Below are 22,589 nucleotides of genomic sequence, written 5' to 3' on the forward strand. Positions count from 1 at the left end.
AAGGCTTTGCTTTCCTATACCCCGCTTGCACTCTTGTTAGGAGCGGACCTTGCCAGCCAGGCCTGGGCTGTGTGGGTAAGTGGTGGTGCAGCAGGGCAGGGTTATGTCTGAGACACCCAGCCTGGCTACTGTGGGTGAGGCTGAGCTCCCTTGTCGCCTGCCTGCAGGGGTTTTACTGTCGACCCGAACTAGAGGGCACCGTATGCCCGTGGTTTGCAGCCACCGCTACGGCCTGACCCCACCGGGCACACAGCAGCCCTGGTCCAGTGGGCGTGACTATGGAAAGCTGGCGCGTTGATTCATAGGGAAGCGCGCGCGAGGCCCAGCCCCCCGTCGGCGATCGCAGGGCTGAACTCTGCGTGCGGGAAGGGCGGGAGGTGTGCAGCTCGGTATGCAGCTCAGCTACGGCGGCGGTTGCATGGAGCTCCCGGAGGAGGAGGAAGCGGATTGGCTTTGCCCGGAGCCTGGCGGTCGTGGGAGCCACGCGGCGCCCGGGAGAGTCTCCTCCACCACTCTCGGAGCACAATGTAAATACGGGCCCCGCAGGCCGCTTCACACCGAGAACGGGGTTGGCGGCGGGGGGGGCTGGAGCTGTTGCACCGGCGGGGAGAATCGAGCCCGCCGGGCGGCAAAGTCACAGACGTCGAGTGCTGGGGTCCCGATCCGCGTGTTTGTCCCGCCCGGAACTGAGTGGCTCCCCCAGGGATCCGTTCTGCCCCCCCGTAGCAGGGTTCCCCCAGCTTTCCCCCTTCCCTGTTTCTCCCTCAGTGTCCCCATTGCCCCTCTCTCCGCACAGCGTCCCCCCATCAAGTTTGGCGCTAGTTCAAATGTGGAGCTTGTCAGAATTCGACTTTTTTTTTCCATATAAATGTGATGGATAATAACAATGCTTATTTTTAAGCATTTTCCCAGATTTTAGCAATTTTTACATTCGTGGGGGGAAGCTATAACAATGTGGGCTGTGACAGGTAATAATTTAATGAGAATAGACTGAGTGAGATTTAAAAAGTTAAAGCATTATAACAGTTAAAACGCAAATTGTCAACATCACCTGTCAAAATATATAAAGGAAATATTCTCAAATCACACACTAGTAAGTTCTCAAACGTAAATTTTGTTACTTTGCCTGTCTGTACATTTCAGTTATCAATGGAAATATTTTTGTTGGTTTGTGTGTGTATGGGGAAATGAGTATTTACCTACACAAATGTAATGCTTCCAAACCTATTGAAATGTTAACAATGTAGCTGAACTCAGGCATCATATTTGCTTGTAAAACACCTCATCCGCATGAAGTGCCGTATAAATAATATCATCTAGAAAATGGTGCTGCTCCTAGTGGTCAGTCCTGTTTCACATTAGCAACATGCAAAAAAACCCCAATTCAGTGGAATTAGAAACCTTTGATTGAAATAGTTAAATGTTGCACATTTTCATATACCTTAAAGTGCATTCCCTTTCATCTAAAGGAAACAAAACAAGTTTCTAAAAGGGGGAAAAATTATTTTTTGAGTATTAAAATGTAGCTTAGTACACTTTTTCTTAAACTTTCCTAAGAAAATTTTCATCTTTGGGTCAAGAACCAGCAGAACAGATTTAAACTTTAAGAAATGTATTTTTAAAAATTATATAGTATGGGCCTTACTATGTAATTTAAAAATATATTTCTATAAAGTTTGCTTGTCGCATTTGACAGCATTTTTGCTCTCTGGTTGATGATTAGTTGCATCACTCATGGGCTGCTAGTAGGTGGAGTTCACGTGCTTATTCTTCCATAGACAGGTTTATTTATTTAAATCTGTAGCAGCAGAAAAGCTGAAACTGTAGAGATACTAGGCAGGTGTATTCTCAGAAAGAGATAGGAATTATGTTTGGTGTTGTCACTTTTTTGTGCCCACCCACTTGATGCTTCTAAATAGAGGAAAATTCTTATACATTTTCTAGCATTAATTAAAATAAACCAAGGCATACCATATAAAGGGTGCTGCATCAGAAATATAACTATAAAATTATTCAGTAAAAAAGAATTGAGGTGGCATTGGCCATCTAAAAGAGGTCTTCAGGATGTAGTCAGCAATATCTTTTACTGATACCAACCACTGTGCCAATTGGCTTCTGACCTAATTAATGTACAATTTATAAACTCTCACTTTGCCACCCAGTGCTTGGTTTCCAAGCATAGTTTTCATCTGTGAGATTGTTTGCTGCATTATTGACAAGGGTAAGAAGGATGTTATCTTTAAACTTGGTTGTATATTTTCATTGCAGCAGGTCATAACAAGACTCTGCCATCAGGAAGTACAGCGCACAGGGTAATTGTGCATACTGACCTGGACTGCTTTTATGCACAAGTAGAAATGATCCATAATCCTGAATTAAGAGACAAACCTTTAGGTAAATTTATATGTTGCTGTTTATTGCTGTTTGGTTTATGTTTATGTGGTTGGGAAAGACAAAGATACTTTTTTACTCATACTCTGGTCTTTCATAGTTTACTCCACTTGGTTGTAAGAGTCATTTGAGCTTAAAGCTGTTGGTACTATTGTATGTGAATTTACTAATCAATGGAGAAAAAGAATGAAGTAAATATATTTTTACTGATTTTTATACTAATGCAGATGTGCCCATGTATAGATCAGGTTGCATGATAAGGGCCAAAAGTAGTGAGAATACCTTTTAATAAGTGAAAAATTAATATAGCATTTAAGAAAAAATATTTTATTACCATAAAATGTTATAAGAACATGAGCAAGGGTCCTGCTTCCTTCAGTATTACACAATAAAATTAGGGTGTATTTCTTCTTTAAAACAGTATTACATTTTTACTGATTGAGGGATTTGCATTACAGGCTTTGATAGCAAAGTGTAAACCAGTGGCATGGAAGTACTGTAATAAACAAGTGACTTCTTAAAATGTGTTAAGATTTTTTACCTTTGTTTCCAGGTGTTCAGCAGAAATACTTGGTTGTTACCTGTAACTATGAAGCCAGGAGACTTGGAATTCAGAAACTTATGTCTGTCAGAGATGCTAAAGAAAAATGCCCAGAGCTAGTGCTAGTTAATGGAGAGGACCTGACACAATACAGAGAAATGTCATACAAGGTTACAGGTACAGGTTAACAGTTTTTTAATAGTGGAAAATAAGTACTGTACATAGACTTCTGATTTTATATGAACTTTAGAAAAATGTCATAAGGCTTTTAGGGGATGCCATCTCTGATTCCATCAGATTTCACAAACTAAGCAGTTGGGCTCAGTCATTATCTAGATTAGAGGTGCATGCTGGATTCAGCCAACTTAGTGTATTTAAATGGCCTCATGACATACTAGGACTCTGCAGAATCTTTAATGTTATTATTTTTCAAATGAAAGGTAAGTTTCAAGGCATCATGGCTGCAGAGAGAATCTTCCAAAAATGAACTGGGGGGAAACTGATGTCATGACATCTGCCTGAGACTGCAGATAGCCTGAGTCAGTGACTCAGAAATATGAACTCCCCTGTCCCTTGTTAATCTTCTTCAAGGGGTTGATAATGAAGCCCACAGGATTGGGAATTTGGAGTTGCTGCAGGGAAAGAATTACAGAAGTTAAAAACTTGAAAACTCACAAAGAGAAGAGAGAAAGGAGCAAAGAAAGGAAGTAAATCAAATGGCAAAATAGCAGTGGTCTAAAGGGAAGCAGATTTTGTCATTGAGTGCTGAAGAGCTAATAAGGTATTGAATAAATACATTTTAGTATTACCTTGCAGCTATGTTCTCCCTTTGAGTTCTGTGCAAATTTCTCACTTAGATCAGTGGGAAATCCACTGTTGATTGTAGAGAATATGAAGTCCCAAGTTTACATTATTAGAATCATGTCAATTTGTTGGATCAAAAGCAGGGCTTGGTTTGAACCAGTATATGCAATTCATCATGGGGTTGGTACCTTTCTGAAAGACAGGTTTCAGAGTAGCAGCCGTGTTAGTCTGTATCACCAAAAAGGAGTACTTGTGGCACCTTAGAGACGAACACATTTATTTGAGCATAAGCTTTCGAGGGCTACAGTGCACTTCATCAGATGCATAGAATGGAACACACAGTGAGAAGGTATTTATACATACAGAGAACATGAAAAGGTGGAAGTACCCATACCAACTGTAAGAGGCTAATTAATTAAGAGAAGCTATTATCAGCAGGGGAGAAAAACTTTTGAAGTGATAATCAAGTTGGCCCATTTTGGACAGTTGACACGAAGGTGTGAGGATACTTTAACATGGGGAAATAGATTCAGTTAGTGTAATGACCGAGCCATTCCCAGTCTCTGTTCAAACCTAAGTTAATGGTATCAAGTTTGCATATTAATTCAAGTTCAGCAACTTCTCCTTGGAGTCTGTTTTTGAAGCTTTTCTGTTGCAAAATTGCCACCTTCAAAAGTTTTTCTTACAGTTGGCATGGATTTACCTGTCCCAGAGTCTAGTAATTATGCCCCCCTGCAATTTTAGATCCTGGATGGAGCTTGATAACCTTCCACACCAGCCAGCATACAGTCCCTGGCTCACTGAGATACAGTTGAGACAAGGTGAGTGAGGTATAATATTTCTCACTCAGATTAGCTTCTGATATGAGAGAGACAAGCTTTCAAGTTTACACAGCTTTTCTTCAGATCACCTTGTCTCCCTAATTTCCTGGAACCAATACGGCTACTGCATAAGTGCATACAACGAGAGATACAGTTAACATTTATAAAGTGGTACAGTAGTCTAAAGATATGCCTGTGTTTGTCATACCTGTCCCAGTATGTACTTCGCTTTTTTCCATAGAGCTATTGGAAGAATTCAGTCCACTGGTAGAAAGACTTGGATTTGATGAAAATTTTGTGGATATCACAGAGTTGGTAGAGAAGAGATTAGCACAGCTGCAAAGAGATGGCTGTTCCAAAGTGTCTGTGTCTGGTCATGTGTATAATAATCAAAGTGAGTGGTTATTCCCTATTTTGCTAAAATATTTTATTAAGTAGTAGTAGAATTTAGTACAAAAAGTATCTTGATAACTGAATTGATTAAACTTCCAAAACTGCATGAAAACACATTTCCTATTCAATTCAGTATTGCCTGGAAACCTTTATTTCTCCTGTGGTTAGACTGCCAGGAACCGACTTGCAATATACCATAATTTCATATCTGAGAATCTGATTATTTTGAGTAGAATGTGTACCTTTGTATATTAATGTCAGTGGAAGTTGGGCATGTACATTGAGTTGGGAGAACAGATTTTTTTGTTTATGTGGTCTTCAAAAAAGACAGTTAAATGTAGAATTAAATACCTAGTTTGATTGAGCTTGAAGTAACAGCTTTCCTGTTAGTTCATGAAAATTTAGTTTTAAGTGTTTGGCTACTGTGTGTCAGCTAATTGAAATTTTCATCCAAAATATCCTTAATGTATACTGAAAAACAGAGCAAAGTTTTGCTATACAGGATGCCTGCATGGGAGACTTATACTGAAGTCACTGAGGGCTGACTGTAGAACTTGGACTGATTCATATTCTCTACTAGGATCCTTCTAGTTCACAAGTGCCCACAGTTGGCATAGCAAGATTTATATTCATTTCATGAATAAAGGAAAAGAGCAGTTGATTTTTACCAGACCAGATGTTAATATCAACTGTTGCTATAATTTTTAATACAATTCTGAGAAAGAACTGCCTTAATAAGATCTCATTTCATTAACATTCACACTTTAGTAACAGAGATGGACACCTTCCAGTTATCTTAATTAAACAAATGTTGTATTACTAAATCTCTAATTCACTTACTTTTCCCTTTGGTTATATTGAGGCAAGAGTCTGTTACATGATGATATTTAAATATTCTTCTTTGATATCTCTTAAAGATTTATAAAGTGCATCTATCCTTAAAGTGCTTTCCAAACATTAAGTAATTCTCACCATAATTTTGTGATGCTAGAGTATTACCCTTTTAATTTTAGAGAGGAGGTAACTGATGTACAAAGAGGTTAAATTACTTGTCTGAGGTTAAATATGTGCTCCATGGCAGCACCAGACAGAGAACCCAGTAGTCCTTACATTCAGCCCCTTGATCTACCCAGTAGACCACACTCTTTCCCATCAAGTTTTTAATGGGTTATAAGCATATGAATCTTATTAGCGAATGGACCTGTAGTGATGTGAGTGGTCATTGTATGCTGAGAAGTGACCACCTCCTTTTTGTCTTCACAGCTGTCAATTTACATGATGTTATGCATATAAGACTTATCATTGGATCTCAGATTGCAGCAGAGATGAGGGAAGCCATGTACAATAGATTGGGTCTTACAGGCTGTGCAGGAGTGGCCTCTAACAAATTACTATCTAAACTAGTATCTGGCACCTTCAAACCAAATCAACAAACAGTTCTTCTACCTGAAAGCTGTCAGGACCTAGTAGGTAGCCTCGATCACATCAGTAAAATTCCTGGTAAGATACTGGTGCCACAATCTTTCGTATAGACATTGTGAGAATTCATAATTTTAATATACACAATATACTTTTAAAACTGAAATAATTTTAAAATCTGTTTTTTTGTATTTATATTGTACTTCTGTTCTCCAGTCCATGTCACTTTTTGGTTCTGCAGTAACACAAGTGCTGCAGTGTTTGGGTTGCAAATACCTAAAAAGAATATATAAATCTCAGACTATTTTCATTGAAAGCCAAATGTGGATATTGATATCCATATTTCTTTAATTTTTGAAAAAAAAATTGCACATCTGAAAATGTGGGTCTCAATTACTTGAAAATGTTGCTTCAAAGAACTTCCAGTTCTATAATTAAAATGATTAAATTTGATGTCTATAAGGTCTTGCCATATAAAACTAAATATAATTTATAGGGAAAAAGTATTTTAGTTTATTAACCAAATAATAAATTAGTTTTTAGTGTTTTATAAATACAACTTGCTAAGCATATATTAATCTTTTAAATGACTTTCCTGTGTACTGTACTATTCTGTAAATAAATTTTTACTCAAGTTATCACACACCTTTTTCATCTAGGGATTGGCTATAAAACTACCAAGCGCCTAGAGTTGCTGGGTCTCAGCAGTGTGCGTGATCTCCAGACCTTTTCACCTGTAATACTAGCAAAGGAACTAGGAGTTTCAATGGCTCAGCACATTCAGAAGCTCAGTTATGGAGATGATCACTCCCCTGTGGCCTCCTCTGGACCTCCTCAGGTACAAATGACATGAAAATACAGTTTTTCAGAATGAGAAAGATTGTGCTCTTTGAGTACAGTTTTGCTGAGCTTGCTGAAATCCAGTCATAATGAACAAAGAAATTGTCATACTGGATCAGACCTGTAGTCCATCTATTCTGGGATCCTGTCTCTCTGATAATGGTCAGTACCTGCTTCAGAGTATGATACACAAAATCCTACAGTTATGGGATATCCTGCCACCTAGGAAAGTTTTTCCCAACTCCCCATAGCTAGAGGTTGGCTCATGCCATAAAACATGGCAGTTCATATTCCTTCTAAAATTATTTTAATTTTATTTATATTTACTATTTATATAACTCATGATATTTTTATTACCTCTGTTAATGTATGATCCTATTTTGAATCCTGCTGACCTCTAGGCTTAATGGTATTTTGTGGCAATGAGTTCCATAGGTTAATATATGAATTATGTGGAAAAGCTATTCCATTTCATATCTTTTGAATTTGCTTGGTCACTTGGTATTACACAAAATTAAAAGGACTATTGCATTTCTTACAGTCCCTTAGTGATGAAGATTCTTTTAAAAAATGTTCATCAGAAATGGAAGTTAAAAAGAAAATTGAAGAACTACTTGCGAACCTTTTAGACAGGTGACTGTCTTCATTTGTTCTTATTGCTGACTCAGTTTGTGACCTGAAAGAACACTGGGCATATGTAAGGTTTGTCTCATATTTTGCAGAGCATACTTTGGTCTCTCGTATCTTCAGAATGCTGCCCCTCAACCCCACTTGCCCTCATTACCTTCTGCCCTTTATCTCTGAACTTTGTGAAATGTGTCCTCTACAACTGTTGCCTCAAATTCTGCTCCTGCAACTGTATCCTGCTTCTCTCCCCCAGTCTTGCTTTCACCCTCTCCACTCCACTGCAACTGTTCTCACCAGTGTCTGTAAGCTCTTCCATCCTTACCTCCTCAACCTTTCTCTTGCTTTTGACACAGCTGATCATGCTTTCTAATGGCCATGTCTTCCTTTTAGCTTTCATGATTCTGCCAGCTCCCCATTCTCCTACAACTCTGATCATCCTGCATTGTATCTTTTTGTGTGTCCCCTCCAGTCTCTCTTCTGTTCTCCTGGTGATTTCATAGGCCTCTTCTTTTTCTCTCTCTACCCTGTCCCTGGGTGATCTTATCCACTTGCATGGTTTCAGTTACTATTGTTATGCTTCTGTCTCACATCTTCTTCTCCACTTCTGACTGCTTCCCTTGGTTTGACCTTGCATCTCAGCCAGTTTCTCTGACATCTCTTTAAAGTTGTGCCATCAACTTAAGCTTAATGTGGCCCAGACTGAACTCCTTATCTTGCCTTCTACTGTTCTGCACAACCACAGACATCCTCATTCCTGTTACTCAGGCTTATAACTTGGGGTCATCTTCAACTCTTCCCTTTCCATTACCACTCACATTCAGGCAGTATCCAAATTCTGCTTCTCCCACATCATCATCAAGATACTAGAATTAATTCATTCCACTTATCTCCTGTCTTGATTACTGTAGTTACCACAAGTATGTCTACACTTCAGTGTAAGCTTAGGGTTCGAATTCAGGCTCAGGCCTAACTCCCCTTCCATCTAGACACAAATTGTGCTAACCCAGAGCTCCAGGACACCACAGGGGTGGAGGGTTTTAGCCTTCCACCCTGCCAGGGTAGAATTGTTACCTTCAACATATTTTCTAGTACAGTCATTCTCAACCTTTTACATACCAGGACTGCCTTTTAATACTGGGACCTTACTACCACTTAGCAATATGGGATGGACACGATGATTGCGTCTCTAGGTTGAGAACTATATTCTAGTACTTCCAGCAATCCATGTCTAAAAATATCAAGCATGGAACTTCTACCACTTTCTTTACTAATGCAGAGATTTTTTCCTTAAGTGAATAAAACAGTTAAGGTTTTTTTTCTATAAGTCTTCAACTATGTGTAATACTAAACAAAAACTATTTATTGAAACCATTTGTAAAAAATGTGAAGAAATAAGTAGACATTGCCAATAAATAGAGTTGAGTTAGGAAGCACTAGAATGGTATCAACTGGGGAAAATGAGGCAGGAAAGAAATTAAAGATAAAGCTTTAAAGCTTCTTATGTTCTATACTATTACTATTATTTTGTTTCACTTTCTTGATGGATTAAAAGAGATATACATTACTTACTTGATCCAGTTGCTTTGAAAGTATTTGTAAAGCAGCAGTAATGTTAATTGTGCTGCGCACACTAATTTTCTTCAGAATATCCAAAGATGGAAGAAAGCCACATACAATAAGATTAACCATCCGTAAATTTTCATCAACTAATAAATGGTTTAGTCGGGAGAGTCGTCAGTGTCCTATTCCCTCTCATGTCATTCAGAAATTTGGGACAGGTAAGAGCTTTTCTGAGGTTTTGTTTTCAGAAAGTATTTGGTCAGTTATTACTTTGGTGCACAATATGTTGTTTGAAATTTTAACTAGGGTCTCTCTGACTGTAGAGATGCCCAAGTATTTGGCACATTCATAGGAACAGTGAAATGATACTTCCTTCTGGGAAGGAAGGTTTATCAATCTATTAATTTCAGTATCAGTAAAGTTTCAGGTATTAAGCATTACCTTTGTTTTGCTTTAAGTTACTTTAAATCTAGGTTTCTGAACAATGATGTTTTTTAATTTGAAGTATTGCATTGATTTTATGTGATAGATGTACCTCAGTGAAACAATGTTAAAAACACAGGAATCCTGGCAGGAATAACTTTGTTTAATAAGTAACAAAGTTGTTAACTCAGCCTTAGGGTGACCAGACAGCAAATGTGAAAAATCGGGACAGGGTGGGGAGTAATAGGAGCCTATATAAGAAAAAAAAAATCGAGACATCTGGTCACCCTACTCAGCCTTGCAAGATTGTTATGGGAGTTTACTAACCCAGGCACAAAATATACTTGCCTGCCTTTTACCCTGATGTTGAAAAATTAATTAAATGTAACTCATCGCAGTCCAAAAAGAAAAGAGAAAGAAATTGCATGCAAGGGATGGGTGAGTGAAAGGGAATTTTGTATAGCTGTTAGCTATAAGATTTCAGGATCTTTCTGAATCACTCCTTATCCAACAGTTTGTGACATGTATACAGTCTTCCTCCTCTGAAGCCAGGGTTTGTCCATCCTAAATAGAGATCAGTCTTTCATTTGCCACTTCATATGGAGTTTATCTTTTCCCCATATTTGACCAATCACTTCACTACTATTCAGGATCATTATGTTTTCTCTCAGTAAGTATAGAGTTTAATAAAATACTATAATCATAGACAAGAATAGACTGAATCCAGTCTAGACTGGAAGAGACCAAAAGTTATTACCATCTGATATGTCCACACTCTTTTGCATAAGGTAAATAAGTGGTCTCAGTCTAGATCTTTGTTGTTAGATAGCCATATCACACAAATTGTCGTCATTAATTGGATCCGTTTAAGACAATTTAATAGAAATGGAGAGTGAGCTACCTCAGTTGTATAGAAAGGCCTTTTCCATTTGCAGGATGTTAGTTTAATTGTGTTTGTTTAAATTGACCACTTTTCCAATTATCACATCACTTCTCAACAGAGATGGCAGGGCAGAACAGGAGAGCTTGTACCATTAATGACAGGTTTCAGAGTAGCAGCCGTGTTAGTCTGTATCCGCAAAAAGAACAGGAGTACTTGTGGCACCTTAGAGACTAACAAATTTATTTCAGCATAAGCTTTCGTGGGCTACAGCTCACTTCTTCGGATGCAAGTACTATTGATCTCTATGCTATAGAGATTCTGTGGGCATCTGTGTAGTGTTGTCAGTCTGGCACTTCTTGCAATCATAAAATTCATTTCAGAAAACCTTTTTTAAGCGTCAAACACTGTAAATTTAACAGCCTCTTTATTTTCAGATGATTAAATAAATGCTGCCTTACTTGGCATAGCTGTAGTTAAAATTGCTCACATTTCCTAAGAACTGAGATTTTTCAGTGCATTGAACAATTAGGGTAAATGCCAACTTATCTTGCATTAGTGCAAAGTGTTGAAAGTCCAGACTATCTCATGCACAAACTTTAATTCCATTCAGCCCCTTGTAGAAAGGTTTATATTAATTCTGCCGTTCGTTTACATTTCATGTTCAGGAAGCTCTGATGTTGTGGCCCCACTGGTTGGTATCCTTATGAAATTGTTTAGAAAGATGATAAAATTGGAGATGCCATTTCATCTTACCCTTCTGAGTGTCTGCTTCTCAAATCTTAAAGCTCTGCCTACCCTCACCAAAGGATCCATAGGATTTTATTTAACGCAGTCATCACCCCCTTCAAGTTCTGGCAAAGTAAGTTGAAGATGATTAAAAACTGTCAATCAAATCAAGTATATTAAATTCAGACTGAGACTTTATATATGCTCTAGTATCCTTAATGATTTTTAAATACTTTAAGAAGTTTTATAGTCCCAAATAACATCTAGGTAGTAAAAATGAAGAACTCCGTGGGCTTTCCTGAGTACAAACTATTTACAAGATGTGTTTATGCTATCCTTCTTTGGTATCCTTTGTTTATGCTATCCTTCTTTGTTTTCAATTGCCATGTCTTGAATGGCACAATACTAGGCAATCTAACTTTATTACTGTGGGACAGAGAGAGGAGCTTGTGGAGCCAGGGTTTTCAGAAGTGGATGCCTAAAATTAGGTTTCCCACAGACTTTAATGGGAGTTCTTCTGCCTGCTCAGCATGTCTGAAAAATCAGGCCACTTAATTAGATTCCTAAATATGAAGCTAAGAGCCTAATTTTTGAGCATCCAGTTTTTAAAACCTCAGTGCTTCTGCAATGTGTGATCTATAGGTCATGGTGTAACTGAAGTGACCTAAATAATTCTTTCCATCATAAAATATCTTTAACAGTTTAGCGAATTAAATCTTGTTAAAGTGCCCTTAATTTACCTTTTTGCAGTTAGCTATAAGTGTGTTTTCAAACACTGGATTGCTTTACTTTCCATATGCTCTTACTTCCTAGCCTGAATGGGGTGAGTTAAGGGTGGGATTTCATCTTCAAACCTCACTTATATCATTTAAATCAACTATGATGTGTTACTTTAATATAGATTTTTTTTTTAATGGAAATATAGGGAAGTTGACAAAAACCATGGGTGAAATTTTGGCCTCATTGAAGACACTAGTAAAACTCATTGATTTCACTGGGGCTAGCACTTCACCCCAGATGTCTATATTTTTTAATTCTTAGTATTTGTGAGCCACTGCACTGTTTTTATCATTGAAGATCTACTTTGTATTTAGAAACTTGAGATTAAATGATCAAAATTCTTGTCCTTGGTTACATACAAGTAATCATGACAAGTCACACATTTATACATGCAAACAGATACTTGTGTCTATAATCATCAGTATTTGGTATGCAATTACTCCCTTAGGTGAGATGTGCAAAGTTCACATCTTTGTTCTTGGTTCTCTCCTTTTGTCACTGCACATTTGTCCATAGCTGACGACCTTTCCTTCCACAATCTATCATACAGCCTATATGCAGACATTCAGCTCTGTTACCTCCCTACCCCTGACTTCTCAGGTATCCATGCTCACATATCTTCTTTTCTCCGATAATTACTTGTACACACAGGCTCATTCTTTTTTTTCTGGGTGCAGCATAATTTGGTTTGAAAGTTTTTCCCTTTTAAATTTTCTTTAGATGCTAACTTCAATGATACAGTCTGTAAATAAGTATTTAGGCATATTGAAAGACTTTGATGTAGCTGGGCTGCTAGACGGTACGATGATATACCCAGTTTAATGTTGCTTTTGAAATTACTTGTTTTACAATCCCAGCAAAACTCTTTAAATAGCTGGTCCATTATCTATCTCTAAATACTATGCTGAATAGAAAAATTTTTGTTGCCAGATGATTCAGTGATGATTTTTTGTTTATGGAAGTAGGATTTAAGGGATCACTATCAATAAAATTGTATTTATGACATGGTATCCTTTTAATCATTTTAATATTTTTCATATGCACTATGTAGCTAAATAATATATCTTATGCTGCAGAAAATGGATGATGTTCCACAAGTCCAAGTGAACTCTTGCAGTTTTGTACCAGATGGAAGAATTAGAAATACCGGAACTAGAGAATCTTCACTAGAAACCAAAAGCTACGCAGAAGAACCTGGAATTCCTGTTTGCCCAATTCATTTGTTTCCTGCTGGCATTGACCAGGAGGTCTTCAGTCAGCTTCCGGAAGACATTAAAGAGGAAATTATTTCTGACAAATCTGGGCAAAGGATCCATACAAAGCATGTTTTGAGTCAGCCATTACCTTTTTCTAAAGGAGCACTACCATTTTTTGCACAAGAAGAAATGCACACTACCCCAGATTCCAGAAGAGCAGATCATAGTATCAGCAGTCTAGTATGCAGTGAACATTTTCAATCTACCAGTGAGCTGGAGACAGCCATGATACACAGGCCTAATCCTAATTGTAGTCTCAGTCTACAGGATCCTCCTGAGTACCCTGAAAGTGCACTAATAGATAACTGTATGGAACAAGTACCTAAGGAATCACTGAATTTCAATAGCAGTGATTCAATTGTATTGAACCTGCAAAGTCAACATTTTCTTCAGCCTCACAGTTCAGACAGACAAGAGCAGCCCATTGGAGCAGCCTTTCAGGATAAAGGTCCGAGAGAGCAAGCATCAGGAGAAGGAAGAATTGTATTTCCTCCTAATGTTGACCCAGATATTTTTTCTGAACTACCTGCTGAAATGCAAAAGGAACTACTGGCTGAATGGAAGAATCTAAAACCTGTTTCCAAAATGCATCAGAATAAACCTTCTGAAAAGCTAAAAACAAACAAAGGAAAAAAGAATGTGGTATTGTGTTCATCACAGTCTAACAGTTTATTAAGATATTTTAAACCAAAATGATTATATATATATATATAATACAGAGATGGCTGGTATAAAACATTTGTGGTGATAAAATAAGGAGGTAATACAATCATATTCATGCATTAAAGAAATGTACTATTTTAAAGTGTAAGGCGACAAAATAGCATACAAAAATGGACTATCTTAACAATAGTGTAAAACTATTGATAATTCCTTTTAAAAGTGATTAATACTATGTATTCTTGTGTTAAACTAGCAGATTAATGTTTTATGTAGTCAAAGAGAGCAGCAAGAGAGACTTACTTCCCCTAAAATGCACATTAGATGTGATGAATCCTCCAGTTGTTACTACCCAAACTAAAACATTGCAATCCAGTTTGAAACACTTACACTTGTTCTTGTATCAACCAAAATAGCATCCATTAGGGCATGGGTGTTCTTGCTGTTAAAACATTTTTTAAAAAATGGAAATACAGAAAATACTGATTTGAATGGTGGGGCTTGTGAAACTAATGGAATATAGAGGAAAAAAAGTACTGCTTTCTTAGTAGTTACAGTCCCTAACTGCTAGAGGTAAAACACATGAGTAATGTGAGCAGAGCATCATGTACAGGCCGTTCTAATTCACAAATAGGCTTTTACTATTTGTAGTTGGAATAGCCACCAAGACAGTTGTCAGCATTTCCAGCCATTGATTAGGCTAGGCTCCAGTTTGGCAAGATACTTAAGAACGTGCTTAACTACTTTGCTGATTTACCTCAATATGGATTTAGGAATAAGATGCTCCCCGGTTACACAAACCTGACTTACAGAAAAAGTTCCATAAGCTCTCTTTTTTTTTTTTTTTTTTTTTTTTTTTTTTTGCATAATTGTCAGAGAAGTATAATTTAAAAAAAAATCTTGGCCAATGAAGACTGATTACAAAATTGATGTTTAAATGTTAGCTAATTATTCTTGCAAAGTAACTTGTAATAAACACGTTTACAGTTGTTAATACCTTGCCTGTTTTAGTCAAGATAAAATAACTTTGAGATGTACTAGTCTAATGAAATACTTTATTATTAAAATGCCAGTGCTTTTAATTCTAGGGCAAAATCAAATTATGCTTAAATCCTAAATACTGACTAGTTCCTGAGAGGAACATACTAATTGACAATTGCTACATAACAAAATTATCTCACAATAACTTTACATGGTAAATAAAGTGAAAGTGTGTTACAGAACGCATCACTGTATCTTTAGGTTACAATGAAGTCTGACTCTATTTTATGTGTTTTGATGGCAACTTGGGTTCTGATTTAAAAAAAAAAAAGCTTTTTCTTTAAAAAATAGCAAAATGTACTGTTACACTTAGTCATTATTTCTGCTACTAACAGAAGTGCATGAAATAAAACTACACATTTACATTCTCCATATAGACCACACTTAAAATATTAAAGATCTCAAATTCTTTAATTTTAAAATGAACTCAGGTGACAGCTGCATATAATTTTATATGTAGACAACTTTCCTCTTATGTTTGGCATTGGTGTATAATTCTTTAGTATCTTTATTCCAGACCTTGCTTCAGTGATTCCATTTATGAGGGTAGTAAGCAATGCTATCTCCACCACTCAATGTAGGAGCATTCCTCCCCGTTCTGGCTGGATAAACACAATTAGTTTGGAACGTTTTGGATTCCTGTAAGAAAGGGAACTGAAGCTTTAAAATAAAATACATATTTATCTAAGAGTGAGAATTCTGGAGAGGAATAAATCTTTGAATATGATCTACAAAATGTATGTGCTGAAATACCTTCTCTGTTAAAGTGAAGGGATGTAGTATACAGAGTAAATAGAAAATGAGCTTCAGCAGACCAGTGTTACCACTTGCATGTCTCATGTGATGGTGCTCTCAATCACAATGTCAGAAGAGGCAGTTCTGAGCCACAAAGTTGGGATCTACAATCAAATCCAAAGTGTCCCCAGAGTACAACTAGTACCACAGAAATTCATATATACAAGTCAAAACCAGATCAGTTTTAATTTTTGTAGGTAAAAGATTACTGTATTTCAGAGACCTTGCTTTATATGTCATTAATACTTATTCCAGCAGGGGTGAATACACACATTCACAAGGGTTTTTATGACTCCGGATGCAAGATGGAGATGGGGGGCATTTTTGATAGCCCATACTGGCAGCTAAGTGAGCAAAAACCAGAATTAAAAATGAAGAATCTATGGATTAAACAAATCAGTCATGTTGATTTGAATGTAGTTTTTAAAAAGGAAACATTTCTTTCCCCAAATGATACATATATTGATAACTGTATTAAGTTTTGTATTGTATTTCTAGCAATTACATTCTAGGCTAGATTTCAAAAAGATATCTACTGATAGGGCAATTGTTTGCACAAAATGCAGATTTCTAATAGAGCATGTATGTTGTGACAGGAATGCCTGTTAAAACCACCTTTGAGACTTGATCCTTTATATCCAAGACCATAAGGTGTGGCAATATTTCAGGGCAGAAGAGTCACTCAGCTGGCAAACATCAATAATTAGTAAATGCAACTTGGGGAGAGGGGAAGGAAGCTATGCTTGGTGTGTGTTGCACCTTAACTGCAGTGGTCTTCACAACACCACTGTCATGCTCTATTATGTCAGACATAGTGTGAGACAGTGCTTGAAAAATGTACTTATTCGGTGACCAAAACAAGTACATAGTGTGGAAAACACCTTATGCTGCCATCACCCAAATGCCACACCCACACAAAGGAATGAGGACTCAAACAGAAATAATACAGTTGTGCCCTGCTTTTTGTGTGTGCACAGTATTTACTTGTAAGATTTAATCAACTTTCTATTTAATATTTTTTTACGTAATAGTGGTTCCTACAAAGATGGAACGGCTGGATCTATTACTTGCCCTCTCTAGCCTCCCAGCTGATATGTGGCCAAATGGGGGTGTGAGGAAAAACTGACTCAAAAAACGTAGGGAACTGTCTGTCATCTTTATTTTATTACACCCAAGGTCTGCCACAGGTTTTTCAGTACTTCCCAGATGCATGAAAGTACCGGCCACTATGGACGATGGACCTCAAAGGAAACAGATTGTGCTCTTTATTCTGTACAAGCCAGCCTCAATGTTAGTTTTTCCAAAAAACTATTTTCTGCTTTTTTTTAGTACTAGAAATATTGAATGCTAGTTTTCCTGGTTTAGTAGAGGACTTTAAATTTTGTTAAATTGAGGCCTTCTTTATCCTTAAGGGCTAACCAAACATTTTTTGTTTCTTTTGCAATTCACATTTAACAGTTAAGAGCTGATCCTCCTCTTCAGAGACTGCTTATCACATATTTTGTGTTTCTAACTTTTAGTGAGATTGGCACGAGATCTGAAATCAGAAGTGGTCCAAACAGATGCTGCTGTGCTAGTACAATGCGATACCAAATCAATCACAGTTTCTGACTTTGGCATATCTGAAATATCAGCCCAGCCTCCAGTTAAATTTCAAACAAAAGCTCAGAGGAGTGGTCTAATTGTTTTGTATTTTATCCAATGTACAAAGTGTGTCTGTGCAAGCTTCCCTCGATTGCCCCTCTAATGTGCCTCTCCCCTGAAGCAGAGGGATCTCATTTGACATTCTTCTCTGTCCATTCAATCCTTGGCAGCACTGAGGCTGTCACCAGTGGTACAATTAAAAGTATTCATTGTAATGTGAATCCTTGTTGACTGAGAAATGAGCAAAGACTGTTGAAGCCAGGAGATGGTAATATTTTTAGTCACTGTCAACATTCATACATTATACTATAATGCAATGGTTTTTCAAACCGTGGGTCGCGACCCAGTACTGGGTTGTGGCATGTAAGGCACTGGGTTGGCTTTCTCTGGTCAGCACCACCAACTGGGATGTTAAAAGTCCCATTGGCGGTCTTGCTCAGCTAAGGCAGGCTAGTGCCTACCTTTTCTGACACCACGCTGCACCCTGGAAGTGGTCAGCAGCGAGTCCGGCTTCTAGGCAGGGGGGCCACAGGGCTCCGCGCGCTGCCCCTGCCCCAAGCACTGGCTCCGCACTCCCATTGGCCGGGATCTGGCCACTGGGAATTGGAGGGGGTGCCTGCAGATGACAGCCAAACCTGCTGCTGGCTGCTTCTGGGGTGCAGTGGCAGTCCACGGTGCCAGGACGGGCAGAAAGCCTGCCTCTGGACCCCAGCTGCACTGCTGACCAGGAGCCCCCAGAGGTAAGTCCGCACCTCAACCCCTTGCCCCAGCCCTGAGCACCCCCAAACCTGGAACCCCTTCCTGCACCCCAAACCCCTCATCCTTGGCATCAGAGCCTGCACTCCCCCAGCCCAGAGCCCTGATCCCCTTCCTCACCCCAACCCTCTGCCCCAATCCTGAGGGCCCCCCACACCCCAGCCCAGAGCCCCCTCCCATGCCCTGAAACCCTCATTCCTGGCCCCACCCCACAGCCTTCACCCCAACTGCCTCATCCCCTGCTCTGTTGGGTTGTGGGCATCATTTTCTTCAACTGGGTGCTAAGAAAAAAAGTTTGAAAATCACAGCTATAATGGATCACAAACTGCACATAAGAATGTGATGCAGTTGCGAAATGGCTAGTATATTAACAAGAGTGTTGTATGTAAGACAAGGGAGGTAATTGTCCTGCTCTGCTTGGCACTGGTGAGGCCTCCGCTGGAGTACTGTGTCCAATTTTGGGTGCCACACTTTAGGAAAGATGTGGATAAACTGGAGAGAGTCCACAGGAGAGCAACAAAAATGACAAAAGGTTTTGAAAACCTGACCTATGAGGAAAGCTGAATAAAACTGGGCATGTTTAGTCTTGAGAAAGGTAGAGTGTAGGAGCACTTGAAAACAGTCTTCAGATAAGTTGAGGGCTGCTATAAAGAGAATGGTGATGAATTGTTCTCCATGTCCGCTGATTGTAGAACAAACAGTAATGAGCTTAATTGTCAGCAAGGGAGATTTAGTTTAGACATTAAGAAAAACTTTCTAATTATAAAAGATAGGTAAGCACTGGAAAAGGCTTCCAATGCAGGCTGTGGAATCCCCATAAGCAGAGGTTTTTAACAAGTCAGACAAACGTGTTAGGGATGGTCTAGGTAACTTATCCTGCCTCAGTGCAGGAGGCTGGACAAGATGACCTCTTGAGGTCCCTTCCAGCCCTACATTTCTATGATACTAGACACCTAGAGGTGAATGTTTCCATATCTAATCAGGCAGCACACAGTTAAAACCTATAGTAAAAGCTTTATATAAAATTACTGTATTACCTGGTCAGTTGTTTCTAACAGCTTGTAGGATTGTAATGCTTTGTTCCACTTGGCTCAGAATTCAGTAAGATACATACAAGGAATTACTTTTTCAGGCACATTCTTAATTATCTCGTCTCTACGGTATCTAGATTTTGTACAAAAAGAAACATCTAAAAGTTATTAAATCTCATTATGAACTGGAAGAAACAACTTTACAATATTAAATTGTCATTGTATGGGCAAGCCATGTTACAACTAGGGACAGCATGAAGATGACATTGCATTTGAGGGATTGATTTAAATTCAATTAAAAAAGCAAGTGAGTTATTCTACAACTGATTTATTCTTTTTCCCATATAGCATTACATTCTTAATGCCATAAAAGATTTTAAAAAAATGTGTTTTACAAAACTATTAGGTTGGATCCTGTAGTTTAAATATACATTTCCTTTACTGTATTCATCTATTAACTTAGCTTTCTAAATCTTTTAACTGTTTTTAAATGGATATTTTCAGCCAAATTAGGATTTTCGTTTCATTTTGACAGTTATTTGATCATAAATCTCCTGCAGAACATATGAACAGCTCATGCTGATATGAATGGGAGGCATATATAGGGCCAGTGCTATCCTAGAAACTCAGATGTCAAAACTTCTAGCAACTTTATTTATAAATATTTTCGATGAGTATTTCCTATTAAAATATAAATTAAATAGCACAATGACGCACATCTGCACAAAGGCAAATGACAAAGTGCTAAAGAGTCATAAGAGTAATAAAAATAACATTCTAAAAAGTACACAATTAAAAGGAGCAAAACTATATTTAAAATGGATTATATGGAAAGGAGTGCAATTCAGGGAATTACTGCAGCAGATAAATTTGTGAATTGCTATGAGACTTTTTAACACATCATTTTTTGGAGTGTATGTAAAATACTTCACTGAATCGAGTCTGTTGTAGCTAGCACGTCAGTATTAAAGATAGAGAGGAGCTGCCTTGTCTAGGCATTGGGAATGCCTGTGTCTTTAAGAAGCCAGACCTAAGAAGTCTGTGCTGAGACCTAGTCTGTCCTGTGAGAGAGGAAATAAAAACGCCCCTCTGTCCTTAACCCTGTTTGTACACACATGGCAGGTAGCTTATCCCATCAGGGTAACCGTCACTCCCCTCTCTATCCCTCCCTATGCTGGAGTTTTGCTACCCTCTGGCTGCCCCTCACCCCTCGGTTTAACCCTGCCTGCTACACTTCCCCTCTGATTTTGCCTCTCTCCTTTCTCTGCCTCCAGCTGCTTGACCCCCCCCTCCCCGCTAGTTACTTTCTGACCCCTGCTCACCCACTCACCCCCCTCCTATTTGCCCCCTTTAATACCTGTTAAGAGCAGGCAGCAGAATCTGATTCCAAGTGAAGGCAGCAGATGTTACTGAGCATGCTCAGTTGGTGTGATCCTGCTCCGTAGATTAGAATGTAAGCAGCAAATTCTGTCAGAGAGACGTTTCTGAAACTACAAGCAAAATAGCACAAACCAGCGCAACCTGCGACTGCTAAACCCCGCCCCCCCCCGCAACTGTCAGTTATAAATAGCCCAGTTGGGCTGGAAAACCGCAGTCAGTACAAAAGAGCTACAGATTACAAAACCACAAGAGAATCAGACAGCCCTCATGAACTCAGTAGGTTAATTTGTTATTAGTCACGTTTCATTTGGGCAGCGTGTGATGACCTCTAGTGGTGTGAAAACCATACAGGTATCTTTCTCCAAACCAGGAGATGAGAGATTTAGGGAAATATATTTCTCTCCCAAGTATCAATTGTGAAGACATCATTGGAATAAAGATTTAGATCGTTGGCACATTACAGTACATTGTCAGAATTTCTTTCCTGTTAGGTCTTGTTGCTGCAACATGTCATTGATAGTAATGTGTATCTTCAACCAGGGCAGCCTCCAGGCCACAGCGCGCCAAGCATGTGCTTGGGGCAGCACGCCGCACGGGCGCTCTGCCGGTTGCTGGGAGGGCGGCAGACGGCTCCGGTGGAGCTGCCACAGGCCTGGGTGTGGACGGTCCGCTGGTCCCGCGGCTCCAGTGGACCTCCCACACACACACCTGTGATAGCTCCACTGGAGCTGTGGGACCAGCTGACCATTCGCAGAAACGCCTTCAGGAGGTCCACCGGAGCCGCAGGACCGGTGAGCGGCAGAACGCCCCCCACGGCGTGCCGCCGTGCTTGGGGCGGCGAAATTGCTAGAGTCGGCCCTGTCTTCAACTAGTGCTAACATTCTTATTTTTGACTCCCTACAGTGATAGATCTTCTGTTACATTAATTTCAAAAGGCTAAATGAGAAGTCTGAGCAAATTGTTTTCTTTCCCTTGAACATAAGAACGTCCATACTGAGTCAGACCAAAGGTCCATCTAGCCCAGTATCCTGTCTTCTTACCATGGCCAATGCTGGGTGCTTTGGAGGGAAAGAAGATCTGCATAGAAGGTCTTTAAAAAACTCCATGGAGTCCTGTGGGATATGTTCAGTGATTATTTGTAGTGAACTTCTGGTGATTCCTAAGAGACCCATGACAAAATTCTACTGAACTGTGATAGACTTCACTTCTTGGGTTCTGTTAGTTAAATCATCCCTTCTACGGACAATTTATTATTGTGATATATACAAATAAGCAGAGCAAATGTGTCTACTTTCAAAGGAACCAGGGCGTACAAAAAAGCAAGAAACTTAAAAAAAAATGCCTAAGGTAGGATACTCCACTGCCACCCCATCCATTTCCAACAATGCTGTAACCAAGCACAGCTCTGCTGTACTATTAACACAGACAGTATCGTTTTCAAACAGGTAGTATAAAAGTTCCCAGTATACAAAGCTAATATGTTTGTTTTCCTAATGATGTTGCCTCCTTCCTCCATTATGGTTACAATGATAAAGTATGTATGTTTAAATCAGGAGTGGAGGAAGGAAGAGGAAATCAGTAGACTAAATTAATGAACAGCTTCTCCCTTTCTCTCTACAAGCATGTGCACTGTGGGTTACACAAGATCCATCAGGGACACATTTTTCTGGCAGTTCATCACTATATATACCTGACCGTGTAGTGGTTAGGTTATCCACGCTCCATATGAACCGAAAGCTGTAAGGAAAATTGTGTTCCAACATGTACAACAAGCTATTGATGTTAATTCATGACTTTACTTTTTAATCCTTTTTTTCA

General features: G+C 38.9%; 1 protein-coding gene and 1 long non-coding RNA gene across 8 annotated transcripts; one reads left to right on the top strand and one right to left on the bottom strand.

Annotated features, from left to right (window-relative positions):
* Nucleotides 1-207: 207 nt before the first annotated feature.
* Nucleotides 208-16,543, top strand: POLI (DNA polymerase iota). Of its 7 annotated transcripts, none has more exons than XM_030566082.1 (10): nucleotides 208-527; nucleotides 2,269-2,394; nucleotides 2,945-3,109; nucleotides 4,799-4,951; nucleotides 6,214-6,450; nucleotides 7,029-7,207; nucleotides 7,751-7,842; nucleotides 9,481-9,614; nucleotides 11,368-11,565; nucleotides 13,285-13,377. In XM_030566082.1, exons 1-10 carry the CDS (start codon nucleotides 392-394, stop codon nucleotides 13,293-13,295), a joined length of 1,431 nt encoding a protein of 476 aa, XP_030421942.1. In that variant the 5' UTR covers nucleotides 208-391; the 3' UTR covers nucleotides 13,296-13,377. The 7 variants fall into 7 exon arrangements, with proteins under 7 accessions (XP_030421942.1, XP_030421938.1, XP_030421936.1 ...); XM_030566076.1 differs by having other exon boundaries at nucleotides 213-527; nucleotides 9,481-9,618; nucleotides 11,372-11,561; nucleotides 13,285-16,543; XM_030566075.1 differs by having other exon boundaries at nucleotides 214-527; nucleotides 11,368-11,561; nucleotides 13,285-16,543.
* Nucleotides 15,719-21,033, bottom strand: LOC115653195. Its single transcript, XR_004000874.1, has 3 exons — nucleotides 20,749-21,033; nucleotides 19,398-19,524; nucleotides 15,719-15,804 (listed from the first exon to the last, which is right to left on the bottom strand). It is a non-coding gene; the product is annotated as an uncharacterized LOC115653195 (long non-coding RNA).
* Between the last annotated feature and the right edge of the window lie 1,556 nt (nucleotides 21,034-22,589).

Source organism: Gopherus evgoodei, chromosome 6, assembly GCF_007399415.2.
Source record: "Gopherus evgoodei ecotype Sinaloan lineage chromosome 6, rGopEvg1_v1.p, whole genome shotgun sequence".
Classification (NCBI taxonomy): domain Eukaryota; kingdom Metazoa; phylum Chordata; order Testudines; family Testudinidae; genus Gopherus; species Gopherus evgoodei.

Excerpts from the sequence above, each read along its gene's own strand:
- POLI (XM_030566076.1), top strand. The coding sequence starts at position 392 with ATGCAGCTCAGCTACGGCGGCGGTTGCATGGAGCTCCCGGAGGAGGAG. Across the intron at positions 3,110-4,798 it reads AATGTCATACAAGGTTACAG|AGCTATTGGAAGAATTCAGT; the intron begins GTACAGGTTAAC and ends TTTTTTCCATAG. Across the intron at positions 4,952-6,213 it reads TCATGTGTATAATAATCAAA|CTGTCAATTTACATGATGTT; the intron begins GTGAGTGGTTAT and ends TTGTCTTCACAG.